At 39.9% G+C, this 11,671-nt stretch overlaps 1 protein-coding gene across 22 annotated transcripts in view; it reads right to left on the bottom strand.

The window, feature by feature from the left end:
• Positions 1–342: 342 nt before the first annotated feature.
• The window catches only part of RAB3IP (RAB3A interacting protein), a 186,153-nt gene continuing 174,824 nt past the window's right edge, over positions 343–11,671 (bottom strand). For 16 of the 22 annotated variants that reach the window (XR_010148077.1, XM_054663400.2, XM_024347945.3 and 13 more), the window contains 3 exons: positions 3,192–3,291; positions 3,036–3,105; positions 343–701 (listed from right to left, as the gene is read on the bottom strand). Coding sequence is in view for 20 of the 22 variants with exons in the window: in XM_054663400.2 (XP_054519375.1) it covers positions 619–701; positions 3,036–3,105; positions 3,192–3,291 (253 nt within the window). In the remaining 2 variants the exon portion in view is untranslated. The remainder of the gene's footprint in view (positions 702–3,035; positions 3,106–3,191; positions 3,292–11,671) is intronic. The other 6 variants (XR_010148078.1, XM_024347950.3, XM_063785900.1 and 3 more) reach the window with 1 other exon arrangement.

Below are 11,671 nucleotides of genomic sequence, written 5' to 3'. Positions count from 1 at the left end.
TGGGATAAAATCTGACTGCCTTCTATTATATTTTAATGAATAACCAAAATAAAGGGATTCTTTCAGTTACAGAGAGCAGAATAATTAAAATAGTAACTTTCAAACTTTGTAGCAGCAGAAGTATTTCTTCAAATAAAATCTTTTTTGAAACCCAATATAGAAAACAGATAAAAATAAAGCCATTCTAGAGGTGGGGGCCTTGGAAAGTGAGTACTATCCACTCAGACTTCTTTCTTGCCTCTCACAAGGAAGGAAGCTACTGTGTAGTTTGAAAATTACTATTTAATACATTCTGCTAACCCTAAATGCCATGTCAGAGCTAGAAGAGAAAATGTACACACATTCAATCTAACATTTATTTATTTCAGGTTTTTTTTTTTGGCAACTATAAATTACATTCACTAGTACACCTGGAATTCTTCATAGTGTGTTCAACTAAAGAATAAGCAAACACAGCATAGATCAGTTTAAAAGAAATCATGGTACTTCTTAGAGCAATTTGCAAAAGGGGAAAAAAGTCTTAGGCCCACTCCTTGGAAATAAATATCAAGTAACCATAAAAATATTCAGCCATTTTTCAGTTATTCGGGGAGTTCAGGCATGGTCCCACGCAGAGCATCAGAGTTCCTCTTTGAAATAACCCAGCTTTGCCAATGACATCTCTTTTCTCAACTGCATAACCTCCCAAAACATCTGATCAACTATACAAACAGAAAAGAGAGATATTTAAATCATAAAATACCATCTTCATTATTTTTAATGTTTCGCTGAAAACCTTAGCTGAAATGTCAATTGTGCATTTCCTAAAGATGTACCTACATTTTTTCAATAATTCACATAAACTTTTCCACAGACTTGTGACCATCCCAGTTTTATCAATAAAGCAAAAGTCACCAGTTTTGTCACAATTATTTGTTAAATACATCAGAGACTATCATTTTAGCCCAAGAAAAGGTAGACAGACATTCAGCATCCTGAGTAAATGTCAATGCTGTTACCTTCATTAAGTGAATATACTCAATACTCAATTATTCGAGCTATTCTCTAACTTACGAATCTTCTTGCTCTAGTTTGTTATATCGCGGCCATTTTACTCTTCATTAACACTACCAGAGGGTGAAGGGCAAAAAAAGAAAACAAGACAATCCAGAAAACTCAGTAACATTGTGAGAAGTAACAGAAAGGTTTTGTGTATGGCTCAAATTAGAAATAAAAATGCATGTGGAAGAGGAATTGTAAATTCAATTACCTATACTTTTGTAAGTTCCCACTGTAAGTGGAAAAACGTTGGCTCCTTATTTCAGACAATAAAAGGTCTTCGTTTGATATATGATCAGATTATATTCATTTAGATCAATGGTTCTCAATCAGGGAAGATTCCACCACTACCACCACCACCACTCCTCATTCCCTGGCCACGCCAGGGTACGTTTGGCAATGAATAGAAACATTTTTCACTGTCCCATCTCGGGGGTGCTACAGGTATCTAATGAGTAAAAGCTAGGGATGCTATTAAATATCTTACAAATGCACAAGACCGCCCCCCACAACAAAGAATTATCCAGCTCAAAATGTCACTAGTACCAAGGTCGAGAAATTCTGCTTTAGATTTAGCTGCCCTAAATCCTTTGTTGGCACAAGGCACATATAATAAACAGATTTTAAGACTAATACCTGTTTACAACAAACACACATACTAAATGATATGTACTAAATATCATAAAGTGGAAGAGTGACAGAAACCAGAGAAGATATACTACTTTTATTATCAACACCCTCACCATTCATTACTCGTAACACTTTCTTCCTATTTTCATAAAGTAAATTATCTTTGTCTTTCCAAGCTTCTTATTTAAACAAACAGAAAAATATTATGTTCTTGGCAATTATACTTAACATAAATTTTCTGTTCTCTGGCTTAAATTATATTATCCATCAACAGGTATTCAAAAAGAATTGTTTTATTAAAGTCAAAAAAAGTATTACACAGTTTAAAGACTGTTTTTATGTTATTAGGCCTTTTGAAATTCAACATTAATTAGGTTATCAGGTTATTAGGTTAACAGGTTTTATCTCTATTGTTTTAGGCATTAAAATCCAACTATATGGGATTTTAAAGAAATATGACATTTTTCAACATACCAGACCTTGAGAAAGGCTAAACTAAGTTTTTATCAGCGTGACTAACTTCTCCATAGAATTAAGATTCACTGCTTTACATGATTGAAAGATGGTAGGCCTCTACCAGTGTTTAAGTAAGATAATATTTTCAGTGCCTAAAAAATATAAACAGGGAAATTTTGTAAAACTTTAAATACTAACTGGCACAGACTTGTCCCTAGCCTAGTATCTGCTATTTTTTTTTTAAACAATCATTTGTGCTCGAGAGATACTGCTTTGGAGCTGTCAGGCCATATTAGTTTTCATGCCTGATATTTAAGATATTTAGCTATAAAATTGTATTAAAATATTAACACACTTTCATGAGGTTGGTTCTCCTGGATATATCACCTGCACGTTTCTGCTGATTTAGAATATGGCAATCTTTATTCCATTCAGAATTATCCTCATGACTGCTTTATTAATTCACACACAAAAAGTAGAAAATACAGGGAAAACTTAATTGTGAGCTCCATCATGGTTTCCATCAATTAAAATAAATCTGACCACTTTGCCGGCCTACTCATTTTCATCTCTTAAAGAGTCAATTCAATGAGCTTAGAACTCTCTTCTCATTTACCATCTGGTTTATCATATACCCCTTATGAGTTAAAACTGACCCTGCTTAAAATTCAAAATTAAGAGTAAAATGAGGCAAATAAAATAATTAAACACAATATTTTTCTAAAAGACATTTGTTCCCAAATTCTCCACAAATTTTATTAGAACTATAGAAGGGATTCAATATAAATGAACCAACAATAAAGTTGATATGAGCATTACTACTATTCTATACTTTTTGCTGAACTTTACTTATACTTATACTTTTTGCTGAACTTTTATGTAAAGACTTATATTGAATCAAGAACACTCACCATCCTGCTGTTTCACGAGTCCCTGCTGAATGTATCGAATGTATGTAAAAAAGTTACATACAGAAGTGATCTAGGCCAAATGGAGAAAATGTCATGAATGGTCAAATGTCCCATATCAAAGCAAGCTTTATTAAAATTTATGGTTAAGTCACTTACCCTGTATCTGCAAAAAGGAGAAATATAATAATAGTTGCTTGAGTCCCCTAATTTAATTCTGTGTTTACAGGACTTACTCTGGCCAGTGAGAGCACATTTTCTGTGAAATAATGATAAATTTCAGTTTTTTGAAATGAAAAGCATTTGCCCCTACCTTCTGTACAAGTTGCCTATTCATTCAGTTAGATAACAAATATTTGAGAACCTACTGTGTACCAGGCACCATTCTAGATGCTGGGCTAAAGTGATGAAAAGGACAAAGTCTCTGCCCTTGTGAGACTTACATTCTATTAGTAGTATAAGTTTAATGCCATAACATTAACCATGATTCTAGAAACAGAAACTAGGTGTTTTCCAGGTATGTCCCATCTTGGAACAAATTTACAAATCAGTAATCAGCTGCAGGACAGCTCTCAGCTTTCCATCAGGATTTCAGCTTCTCAGCTGAAAATATCCTCATGATGACTGTTCAAGTCTCAAAGCATGTTATTGATAGCTTGCAGGGTAATAGTTTCCAGATGGGGTATTTGTTTATTTGGTTGGTTGGTTGCTCTATATGCATTTAATGTGGGACCTAGGGAGAAGTACAAAGGAATAAGCCACCTTATAAAAATACTGAATCTTAACAATCATATAACAAGTACACTGAATTTCACACGATCCTTTCTATTTGCATATGACAAAAGATAAAATTTTATATGAGGGCTTTCTGGCTGGGATTAGGCTATCAACCTCTTGAGGGCAGGGACTTTGATTCATCTTTAAATGCCTGGCACACAGCACACATTCAATGACTGCTGAATAAGTAATGAGCCATCTGTTACCCTATGGCTCCATGAGATAAAGCTAGCATGTCTATCAGGCCGGACTTGCAGCAGCCAAGCTGTCACCCTAAGCTAGGAACCTGGCTCAATACAACTATCACTCCCCATCAATGCAAAATTAGCATAGCTCTAAGTAAGTGGCAAATAGCATTTTATATGACAGTATAAATTATATAGTAAATAAATAACATTACATTTTAGCGATACAAGAAATATAATACAAATGTGCCTTTGTATTAAGAAAACACACAACAATGTGTATTTGAAACAGGATAATTTTTGAGAAGGGGGCAATTCAAATCACAAATCAATTCCTGTCTTTTTTTCAAATAGATATTTCTTCATTGTTTCTTTATTAGCAAATTCCTTTAATGATCTGTAACAATATTTAAAAGCACTAACTACTAGCTTGGGGAGGATAGAAGATATAGAAATTTAAAGCACAAAGTGTTGGAAGTCTGTGGAACTTCCAAAAGTATAATTCACATAAGAGGAAAATGTGCCATTAAGCTGCTAAAAACCAATTTATACACTATTCTTCTGGAAACAGACATATGCCTGCTGGTCTACTATTTAGCCTAATTTTGAAAGGGATCTGGTAAGGTGGCTTTAAGTATCAACTTTTAAAATAATAAGTGTTTCTTTTTTTTAACTTGTAAGTTCAGGAGTACAACTGCAGGGTGTGCAGGTTTATTACATAGGTAAACGTGTCATGCGGGTTTGTTGTATATATTATTTCATCACCCTGGGTGATTCAGGAAGAATAAGTATCCATTATTCTTCCTGATCTTCTCCCTCTTCCCATCCTCCACCCTTCCACAAGCGGCAGTGTGTGTTGTTCCCTTCTATGTGTCCATGTGTTCTCATCATTTAGCTCCCACTTATAAGGGAGAACAGGCAGCATTTGGTTTTCTGCTCCTACATTAGGTTGCTAAGGATAACGGCCTCCAGCTCCAGCCATGTCCCTGCAAAGGACATGATCTCATTCTTTTTTTATGGCTGTATAGTATTCCATGGTGTATAGCGTTTCTTAAAAGATCTCATTTCTAAGCTATTTTGTAAACTGGACACACCTAATGTATTTTTAGTTAAGCCAGGATTCAATGCAAACAGACCTCTGACCTCCAACTCCATTTTTTTTCCAAACATGCTACACTACATTAATAAATCTCTATAACTCTAGTCCCAAGATTTCAAATCCCTGTTTCCCATTTTCATGTGAGGATGTCAATATGTCTAAATCTAGACCATAATCCTCTTCCACAAACCAAAGCCTTTTCCATTAATTTCCACAATCACTTCAAATCAGTCTTCCAGTCAGATATCTCTAACTCCTTTCTCCTTTACCCATCCCCCCACCCCAATCTAACTTTTCTTTCTTAAAATGTCACATCTTCCCTTTCCTCTCCATACACTGACCATCCTTTGAACACACTTTGATTTGTTTCTAGGCCTTCAGTTGTTATGTACTGCTCTTTATCCAAATTACCCTTATGCTTCAAAAACCTAAACCAGTTTTTATTTCTGGAGGGTAGAGCCAAGATGGCCGAATAGGAACAGCTCCAGTCTAGAGCTCCCAGCGTAAGCCACACAGAAGACGGGTGATTTCTGCATTTCCAGCTAAGCTTTGAAGAGAGCAGTGGTTCTCCCAGCACGCAGCTTGAGATCTGAGAACAGGCAGACTGCCTCTTCAAGTGGCTCCCTGACCCCCGAGTAGCCTAACTGGGAGGCACCCCCCAAGTAGTGGCGGACTGACACCTCACACTGCCGGGTACTCCTCTGAGACAAAACTTCCAGAGGAACGATCAGGCAGCAGCATTTGCGGTTCAGCAATATCCGCTGTTCTGCAGCCACCACTGCTGATACCTAGGCAAACAGGGTCTGGAGTGGACCTCCAGTAAACTCCAACAGACCTGCAGCTGAGGGTCCTGTCTGTTAGAAGGAAAACTAACAAACAGAAAGGACATCTGCACCAAAAACCCATCTGTACGTCACCATCATCAAAGACCAAAGGTAGATAAAACCACAAAGATGGGGAAAAAACAGAGCAGAAAAACCGGAAACTCTAAAAATCAGAGCACCTCTCCTCCTCCAAAGGAACGCAGCTCCTCACCAGCAACGGAACAAACCTGGATGGAGAATGACTTTGACGAGTTGAGAGAGAAAGGCTTCAGAAGATCAAACTCTCTGAGCTAAAGGAGGAAGTTCGAACCAATGGCAAAGAAGTTAAAAACCTTGAAAAAAAATTAGACAAATGGATAACTAGAATAACCAATGCAGAGAAATCCTTAAAGGACCTGATGGAGCTGAAAACCATGGCATGAGAACTACGTGACGAATGCACAAGCCTCAGTAATCGAAGCAATCAACTGGAAGAAAGGGTATCAGTGATGGAAGACAAAATGAATGAAATGAAGTGTGAAGAGAAGTTTAGAGAAAAAAGAATAAAAAGAAACGAACAAAGCCTGCAAGAAATATGGGACTATGTGAAAAGACCAAATCTATGTCTGATTGGTGTACCTGAAAGCGACGGGGAGAATGGAACCAAGTTGGAAAACACTCTGCAGGATATTATCCAGGAGAACTTCCCCTATCTAGCAAGGCAGGCCAACATTCAAATTCAGGAAATACAGAGAACGCTACAAAGATACTCCTCGAGAAGAGCAACTCCAAGACACATAATTGTCAGATTCACCAAAGTTGAAATAAAGGAAAAAATGTTAAGGGCAGCCAGAGAGAAAGGTCGGGTTACTCACAAAGGGAAGCCCATCAGACTAACAGCTGATCTCTCGGCAGAAACTCTACAAGCCAGAAGAGAGTGAGGGCCAATATTCAACATTCTTAAAGAAAAGAATTTTCAACCCAGAATTTCATATCCAGCCAAACTAAGCTTCATAAGTGAAGGAGAAATAAAATACTTTACAGACAAGCAAATGCTGAGAGATTTTGTCACCATCAGGCCTGCCCTAAAAGAGCTCCTGAAGGAAGCACTAAACATGGAAAGGAACAACCGGTACCAGCCGCTACAAAAACATGCCAAATTGTAAAGACCATCAAAGCTAGGAAGAAACTGCATCAACTAATGAGCAAAATAACCAGCTAACATCATAATGACAGGATCAAATTCACACATAACAATATTAACCTTAAATGTAAATGGGCTAAATGCTCCAATTAAAAGACACTGACTGGCAAATTGGATAAAGAGTCAAGACCCATCAGTGTGCTGTATTCAGGAAACCCATCTCATGTGCAGAGACACACATAGGCTCAAAATAAAGGGATGGAGGAAGATCTACCAAGCAAATGGAAAACAAAAAAAGGCAGGGATTGTAATCCTAGTCTCGGATAAAACAGACTTTAAACCAACAAAGATCAAAAGAGACAAGACCATTACAAAATGGTAAAGGGATCAATTCAACAAGAAGAACTAACTATCCTAAATATATACGCACCCAATACAGGAGCACCCAGATTCATAAAGCAAGTCCTTAGTGACCTACAAAGAGACTTAGACTCCCAAACAATAATAATGGGAGACTTTAACACCCCACTGTCAACATTTAACACCCCACTGTCAACAACCCCACTGTGTCAACACAGATCAACGAGACAGAAAGTTAACAAAGATATCCAGGAATTGAACTCAGCTCTGCACCAAGCGGACCTAATAGACATCTACAGAACTCTCCACCCCAAATCAACAGAATATACATTCTTTTCAGCACACCACACCACACCTATTCCAAAGTTGACCACATAGTTGGAAGTAAAGCACTCCTCAGCCAATGTAAAAGAACAGAAATTATAACAAACTGTCTCTCAGACCACAGTGCAATCAAACTAGAACTCAGGATTAAGAAACTCACTCACAACTGCTCAACTACATGGAAACTGAATGACTACTGGGTACATAACAAAATGAAGGCAGAAATAAAGATGTTCTTTGAAACCAACGAGAACAAAGACACAACATACCAGAATCTCTGGGACACATTCAAAGCAGTGTGTAGAGGGAAATTTATAGCACTAAATGCCCACAAGAGAAAGCAGGAAAGATCTAAAATTGACACCCTAACATCACAATTGAAAGAACTAGAGATCTGCCGGGCCGACCCGTCTGGGAGGTGAGGAGCGCCTCCGCACGGCCGCCCCGTCTGGGAGGTGAGGAGCGCCTCTGCCCGGCTGCCCATCATCTGGGAGGTGAGGAGCGCCTCTGCCCAGCCGCCCCATCTGGGAAGTGAGCGCCTCTGCCCGGCCGCCCCGTCTGGGAAGTGAGGAGCGCCTCTGCCCGGCCGCCCATCGTCTGGGATGTGAGGAGCACCTCTGCCCGGCCACCCTTCGTCTGGGAGGTAAGGAGCGCCTCTGCCCGGCCACCCCATCTAGGAAGCGAGCGCCTCTGTCCGGCCGCCCCGTCTGAGAGGTGAGGAGCGTCTCTGCCCAGCCACCCTGTCTGGGAGGTGAGGAGCGCCTCTGCCCGGCCGCCCATCGTCTGGGAAGTGAGGAGCGCCTCTGCCCGGCCGCCCTGTCTGGGATGTGAGGAGCGCCTCTGCCCGGCCGCCCCGTCTGGGAGGTGAGGGGCGCCTCTTCCCGGCCACCCCGTCGGGGAGGTGGGGAGCGCCTCTGCCCTGCCGCCCCGTCTGGGAGGTGAAGAGCGCCTCTGCCCGGCCACCCCGTCTGGGAGGTGAGGAGCGCCTCTGCCCGGCTGCCCCGTCTGGGAGGTGAGGAGCGCCTCTGCCCGGCTGCCCCGTCTGGGAGGTGAGGAGCGCCTCTGCCTGGCCGCCCATCGTCTGGGATGTGAGGAGTGCCTCTGCCCGGCCTCCCAGTCTGGGAAGTGAGAAGCGCCTCTGCCCGGCCGCCCCGTCTAGGAGGTGTACCCAACAGCTCCAAAGAGACAGTGACCGTCGAGAACAGGTCATGATGACGATGGCGGTTTTGTTGAAAAGAAAAGGGGGAAATGTGGGGAAAAGAAAGAGAGATCAGATTGTTACTGTGTCTGTCTAGAAAGAAGTAGACATAGGAGACTCCATTTTGTTCTGTACTCAGAAAAATTCTTCTGCCTTGGGATGCTGTTAATCTATAACCTTACCCTCAACCCCGTGCTCTCTGAAACATGTGCTGTGTCAAATCAGGGTTAAATGGATTAAGGGCAGTGCAAGATGTGCTTTGTTAAACAGATGCTTAAAGGCAGCATGCTCATTAAGAGTCATCACCACTCCCTAATCTCAAGTACCCAGGGACACAAACACTGCGGAAGGCCACAGGGACCTCTGCCTAGGAAAACCAGAGACCTTTGTTCACGTGTTTACCTGCTGACCATCTCTCCACTATTATCCTATGACACTGCCACATCCCCACTCCGAGAAACACCCAAGAATGATCAATAAATACTAAAAAAAAAAAAAAAAAAAGAACTAGAGAAGCAAGAACAAACACATTCAAAAGCTAGCAGAAGGCAAGAAATAACTAAGATCAGAGCAGAACTGAAGGAAATAGAGACACAAAAAACCCTTCAAAAAAATCAATGAATCCAGGAGCTGGTTTTTTGAAAAGATCAACAAAACTGATAGACCGCTAGCAAGACTAATAAAGAAGAAAAGAGAGAAGAATCAAATAGATGCAATAAAAAATGATAAAGGGGATATCACCACTGCTCCCACAGAAATACAAACTACCATCAGAGAATACTATAAACATCTCTACGCAAATAAACTAGAAAATCTAGAAGAAATGGATAAATTCCTCGACACATACACTCTCCCAAGACTAAACCAGGAAGAAGTTGAATCTCTGAATAGACCAATAACAGGATCTGAAATTGAGGCAATAATTAATAGCTTACCAACCAAAAAAAGTCCAGGACCAGATGGATTCACAGCCGAATTCTACCAGAGGTACAAGGAGGAGCTGGTACCATTCCTTCTGAAACTATTCCAATAAATAGAAAAAGAGGGAATCCTCCCTAACTCATTTTATGAGGCCAGCATCATCCTGATACCAAAGCCGGGCAGAGACATAACAAAAAAAGAGAATTTTAGACCAATATCCTTGATGAACATTGATGCAAAAATCCTCAATAAAATACTGGCAAACCGAATCCAGCACACATCAAAAAGCTTATCCACCATGATCAAGTGGGCTTCATCCCTGGGATGCAAGGCTTGTTCAACATAAGAAAATCAATAAATGTAATCCAACATATAAACAGAACCAAAGACAAAAACCACATGATTATCTCAATAGATGCAGAAAAGGCCTCTGACAAAATTCAACAACCCTTCATGCTAAAAACTCTCAATAAATTAGGTATTGATGGGACGTATTTCAAAATAATAAGAGCTATCTATGACAAACCCACAGCCAATATCATACTGAATGGACAAAAACTGGAAGCATTCCCTTTGAAAACTGGCACAAGACAGGGATGCCCTCTCTCACCACTCCTATTCAACATAGTGTTGGAAGTTCTGGCCAGGGCAATCAGGCAGGAGAAGGGAATAAAGGGCATTCAATTAGGAAAAGAGGAAGTGAAATTGTCCCTGTTTGCAGATGACATGATTGTACACATAGAAAACCCCATCGTCTCAGCCCAAAATCTCCTTAAGCTGATAAGCAACTTCAGCAAAGTCTCAGGATACAAAATAAATGTGCAAAAATCAGAAGCATTCTTATACACCAATAACAGACAAACAGAGAGCCAAATCATGAGTGAACTCCCATTCACAACTGCTTCAAAGAGAATAAAATACCTAGGAATCCAACTTACAAGGGATGTGAAGGACCTCTTCAAGGAGAACTACAAACCACTGCTCAAGGAAATAAAAGAGGATACAAACAAATGGAAGAACATTCCATGCTCGTGGGTAGGAAGAATCAATATTGTGAAAATGGCCATACTGCCCAAGGTAATTTATAGATTCAATGCCATCCCCATCAAGCTACCAACAACTTTCTTCACAGAATTGGAAAAAACTACTTTAAAGTTCATATGGAACCAAAAAAGAGCCTACATTGCCAAGTCAATCCTAAGCCAAAAGAACAAAGCTGGAGGCATCACGCTACCTGACTTCAAACTATACTACAAGGCTACAGTAAACAAAACAGCATGGTACTGGTACCAAAACAGAGATATAGATCAATGGAACAGAACAGAGCCCTCAGAAATAATGCCGCATATCTACAACTATCTGATCTTTGACAAACCTGACAAAAACAAGCAATGGGGAAAGGATTCCCTATTTAATAAATGGTGCTGGGAAAACTGGCTAGCCATATGTAGAAAGCTGAAACTGGATCCCTTCCTTATACCTTATACAAAAATTAATTCAAGATGGATTAAAGACTTACATGTTAGACCTAAAACTATAAAAACCCTAGAAGAAAACCTAGGCAATACCATTCAGGACATAGGCATGGGCAAGGACTTCATGTCTAAAACACCAAAAGCAATGGCAACAAAAGCCAAAATTGACAAATGGGATCTAATTAAACTAAAGAGCTTCTGCACAACAAAAGAAACCATGGACCATCAGAGTGAACAGGCAACCTACAGAATGGGAGAAAATTTTTGCAACCTACTCATCTGACAAAGGGCTAATATCCAGAATCTACAATGAACTCCAACAAATTTACAAGAAAAAAACAACCCCATCAAAA

Source organism: Pan troglodytes, chromosome 10 (assembly GCF_028858775.2).
Source record: "Pan troglodytes isolate AG18354 chromosome 10, NHGRI_mPanTro3-v2.0_pri, whole genome shotgun sequence".
In the NCBI taxonomy this organism is placed as follows: domain Eukaryota; kingdom Metazoa; phylum Chordata; class Mammalia; order Primates; family Hominidae; genus Pan; species Pan troglodytes.
Note: the sequence above shows the minus strand (reverse complement) of the source record. Positions and strands in the feature narration are given on the sequence as shown.